At 38.7% G+C, this 5,211-nt stretch overlaps 1 protein-coding gene across 1 annotated transcript; it reads right to left on the reverse strand.

The window, feature by feature from the left end:
• Positions 1–604: 604 nt before the first annotated feature.
• LOC130105826 (olfactory receptor 2AT4-like) lies at positions 605–1,561 on the reverse strand. The gene has a single exon (XM_056272017.1). The coding sequence runs from the start codon at positions 1,559–1,561 to the stop codon at positions 605–607; it is 957 nt and encodes a 318-aa protein (XP_056127992.1).
• Positions 1,562–5,211: the final 3,650 nt, after the last annotated feature.

Here is a 5,211-nt window from a genome sequence, read left to right on the forward strand (position 1 = left end):
ACGCATCGCGAGGTCCCTCGAAAGGGAACTGACTTAATGTTAAGCAAGAGCTGTTATCTTCTGTCTGCCATTTTCTGTCTGCCATTTTCTTTGCACATAAAGAAAATGTTTGGCTCACTCATTACTCTTTCTGGTTTATTTACATCACATTTTCCAGTATGCTCAGCTAATGTTTCTCAGAGTTCCCAAACTATAACAATATAAACAACAAATACAATAGGTTCAACAACATAAGTAAATTTCCTCTGCAATATTAACAGGAACTAAGATAAAAAATAAAATGTATTGGAGAGTTTTATGTTCCGTCTCATGACAAACATATTGAATGTATATAATTTAAGCACTGTAAACTGTAAGCACAATATAATATAAGCACTGTAAAATAAATAATGTTGGAATCAAAGGTAGCAAATTTCTTAATTGCTGAAAGGTAAAAATCTTTTTTCAGGAGACCTTCAAAAGGCTTACATTACTGTTCTTGGCATTCAGTCCAGTTCAAAACCTACTGGAATATGTTGTATGTTTTGTAAAATGGAGATATTATCTAAAGTTGAGGACCTTAAGACAATGGCAACAGTTTAACCACCTATTTAAATAAAGCACATCAGAGCAACCGTAAAGGAAAACCAATTTGTTTCTTTTGAAAATAACTTCTAAATATCTTTTTTACCTCTTCTGTTCTCAAACAATAAATAAGGGGGTTGATCATGGGTGGTAGCAGACTATATATCATAATAATGACTAATCGCAAATCAGTGCTGAATTTTATACCGATATTGTTAGACAAATAATTAAATAACCTGGGTAGGAAAAAGAGAGCAATTATGATGAGCTGAGGACTACAGGTGGAAAAAGTCTTCAGTCTTCCTTGAGTACCTGAAATTTGCATAACTGCTGCAAAGATGGAGCAGTATGAAAAAATAATAAGAGCAAAGGGCCCCAACAGTATTGCAAAGGCATAGATGAGAGCTGGAAACCTATATGGTGTTCTGTCTGTGCATGCCAGTGTTGTGATGGAAAAATGATCACAGTAACAGTGTATAATGGTATTTTCTGTACAATAAGGGAGAGGGTAAGCGCGAATGACCATTGCCAACGGGCCTAAGGAGCCCAAAATCCAAGAGCCAAAAAAAAGAAAGAGCACATTTCTGTTTGTCATGATACTATGATATTGAAGTGGGTAACATATTGCTACATAGCGATCTATAGCAATTATTGCCAGAACAAGTGAACAGACACCACCTAAATAATGTACAAAGAACATCTGAATAAAGCAACCCAAGAATGAAATGGTCCCATCTTGGAACCAATACCTGCTAATTATCTTTGGTAATGTTGTGGTGCTGAATAATACATCACACACAACAAGATTTATAATGAAATAATATACAGGCTTCTGAAGGCTCTTAGTCGTTACAAACAATGTAAAAAATACAGCATTTCCCACCAAAGTAAATGCATAAACAAAAAACAGAAGTGCTGATACAAGGCCATAGTAATGAGGCTGAAGTCCAGGAAAGCCGACTATGACAAAATCCTTGACAAAGCTGATGTTTTCCATTGACAAGATGAATATTAGTCCTTAGAGAAATCTTCTTATGCGTCTCCTTTCTGTATGTATAAAATATATAATTTAATATTAGTACTATATATATATATATATATATATATATAAACTAGTGTTTTGACTTAATAATGTACTTGCTATAGAATACACTATAACTGTAATAATAGCAATAGCTGGATAGTTTAACAAATTATAATAAAGAATGAAAAGAAACAAACCTGTCTGTTTCACAGGCTACTGTTAAAGTGCATTCTGCGCCTTACACTGAGATATGCTGGTCTCAGTTTTTTTTATATATATCTGACATGTACATTGTAAAAAGTCTATGGCCTGAAAAACAGATGACGCAGTTGCTCCAGGGACAGTGACAAAATTGCCATGCAGTTTTTAACCTCTAAGACGTTACATTACAGTTCTACCAGCAAGACTCGGAAGGCAAGATGATATCACAATGACATTTATTAATTTATTAATAGACCAGAAAATGAAACCAAAAATATTGGATTGAATGTTTGCGTCATCATCTGTGAACTCAAACATGTATAAGTAACAATCTTTTATACTCCAAGTATTAGATAGTGATTGGATAGACCAGAAAGTAATGAGTGACGTAACATTTGAGTCTTCCTGCCAGAATTTTATGCCAGAGCTTTAATTTTTTCTCAATTGCTAAAACATTAAACTTCATTCTCTGAATCAAATGCTCAGTGGCCTAAACATATTTGTCAAATAAACCACTCTTTTGGCAAAACCTTAAACAAGTTCAGGTAGTTGTACACAATTTGCATATGTCATGCACTCTTTTGTGCAAAACTCTAAACACATTCTCACTTACTAAAACACATTTTGCACTGTGTTTTCTGTTTGTATTGTTTCTGTGTTCTCGTCCTGTGTTCAGTTTCTGGTTGCTTTGTCCCTTGTTAGTTTCTATAGTCACCCTGATTAGTTCTGTAGCCCTTGTTTCCCTGTGTATTTATCCCCCTGTGTTTCAGTTGTCTTTTTCAGTTGTTGTTGTCTTTGCTTGTGTTTGTGAAGCTGTTGCATTCTTGTTCCTGGATTTTGGATGTCTTGATCCTTGGATTTTGTTCCTGTTCCGGTTTTCAGGGTGGATTACCTTTGTTTTTGTGAAAACATTGGATTAGTTGCTTCAATTGGATTTTTGCCTCTCTGCATCCCTGCTGTCCCGTAACAGTATGACCGACCTGAGATGAATCCAGCAGCACAAATTATGCGTCTCAGTCAAGGAGATTGGCCCAGCGAGGACTATGTGGTGGATTTTATTGAGCTGGCACACTTGAGTTCCACGGCCGCCATGTCAGAGTCGCCAGCCGCCACGCCCAAAGCAACAAAGGCTGTCTCTGATATGACCACGGAGGTTGCCCTTCTACCTTCTGTCTGCCCTAATAATGTCATTGAGGCAGTCTATGAACTCCCTGCCAGTAGTTATAAGCCAAAGAGGACGTTGTGTAGATTTAAAAATCTTGCTTTCCTATGGAAGTAAAATAATGCCAAATGTTTTTGAAACAAAAAAGCCTGTTGAATTGCACTACTTGAAAAAAATATGCATTGCTGTGACGATTATCGGCTGGATTGCCCTCGAGTGCTACGAGAGGGCGCTCCACTTCTGTTCTGCCCTTCCTTGGACTGATCACGCGCACACACCCTGAACTGATTATGCACACACCTGTTTCCATTGATCACTCTCACACCTGCATCTAGTTCCACACGCAGCTCCACACACAGCTCCACACACATTTATACCTCACTGTCACTATCACTCGCCGCGTTTCCATTACCCTTCAAATTGCGTAAACTGAAATTGCGAATTAAAAATACGCTCAATGGAAACACGTCAATTTCGCAAAAACTCCCATTTATCGCAAAAAAGTTTTTACGCTCGCATGAGGTGGTTTTTCACGCAATTCGAAAAAGGAATATTTCGCAAAACTAGGGATGCACCGAATCCAGATTTGTGGGGTTCGGCCGAATACCGAATCCACTGGTGAAGATTCTGCCGAATCCGAAACCGAATACCGAATCCTACTCTCATCCTCAGTCCATTAACACAGTAAACACATTAATGAAGTAAACAAAGTGGATTTTTCATTTTATTTTATTACTGTAAATAATAAACACTACTTTTACTTTTATAACTGTAAAAAAAAAAAAAAAAAAGAATAAGCAACATTATGCATTTTAACAGCGGCGATGTTGTGTAGCCTATTTAGAGTCCTTGCCACCATGAGACAAATCGGCATTGCAAATTGAACATGTATCTCGACTTGAATTGCCTTCTTTCACTGAAGGTACTGCCAAACAACACTTTTTCTGCTCACGAGTTCTATTTTCACTTTCTCACAGCCTACTGCATTCGAACGGTCCACCTACTGTACGAGTGGAAATAAGGTGTGGCCCCTTTAAGAACTGCGCGCCGTATGTGTCGTGCGCCTCGAACACATGCCCATGTATGCGGGTTATTTCTGTTTGATGCTCATTTTTACCTTATTTTGTTAAGTAACGCTGTGGACGGTAGAACGTGTGACAGACAGTTACACAAGTTCGATTGTGGAATAAAGTGCGAGTTGTAAGATGCCAATCGCCTCCGTGAGTCTGTCTGGCGTCTGCAATAACTTTAGCTGTGAGCTAGCCCTATTTTTCTTCCTGACACAACGCGTTACACTACAGGCTTGTTCGACTTGAACCGGCGCTGCACAGACAGATCAGTTTATGACATCAAAGTCCCGCGAGAGCAATTCAAAAGCATGGAGCCGTCTGCTCTCTATTCGTTCACGCGGTACTTTGATGTCATTGACTGATCGGTGACTTCGACGTAGCGCGCGTAGTGCAAGCCTAGGGTTCGGTTCGGTGGGAAAAAATTCTGAGGTTCGGCAGAAACCGAACCCCGTTAAAAATCCCAATATTCGGCCGAATCCGAATCCGAATCCTGGATTCGGTGCATCCCTACGCAAAACTGCAATGGAAACAGTTTTTGCGCAATTACAGTCACCTGACTTAGAAGGCGCGTGTGTTTGGGGTCCGTGTAGGCTATTGCGTCCATTCGTTTTTCCTTTAACTCGTATGAAAAACGAAAAACATGCTTTCTTCTTTATTAGTTTTTAGACTGGTGAAAAAATATTCACATACAAACTTATTTTCCTTATATAGCCTATTGCTTATTTAATTGAAAATCAAATAGGCCTAATTGACATAGGCCTACAACTTTGCGAAATTTGATTTCTGCATTTCATTTTGACCCGGAACATTTAGATAATATGGAGCGTCTGTGAATAAATAAAATAGCCTAAATGAAAAAAAATCTGTGGCGACGGTTTTGCAATCCGTCCCCTCAAGTTTATAAACCGTAGGTAGGCCTACTCACGTTTGAGTACAAACTGTTCCCTCGATCGGTTTAACAAATCGTGCCCACGGATTAATAAACTGTAGGCCTATACCCACGATATCGTACTCGGTTACTAACGTAACCTCGGTTCTCTCTAGAGAGGGAACGAGTACTGCGTAATAGCTTACGCTAGGGGAAAAACTCTTTTCCGCGAGATATTGAAGCCAAAAATTATCCTTAATTTTTTATTAATGTAAAACGCTTTGCAGCAGCAAGCAGACATAGGCGAAACAGCTCGCGCGCC

This window comes from Rhinichthys klamathensis, unplaced genomic scaffold (assembly GCF_029890125.1).
Source record: "Rhinichthys klamathensis goyatoka isolate OS25496 unplaced genomic scaffold, OSU_Roscu_1.1 h1tg000329l_1, whole genome shotgun sequence".
Taxonomy (NCBI): Eukaryota; Metazoa; Chordata; class Actinopteri; order Cypriniformes; family Leuciscidae; genus Rhinichthys; species Rhinichthys klamathensis.

What these genes read in the sequence shown, in the direction of transcription:
- LOC130105826 (XM_056272017.1), bottom strand. Translation starts at nt 1,561, where the DNA reads ATGGAAAACATCAGCTTTGTCAAGGATTTTGTCATAGTCGGCTTTCCT.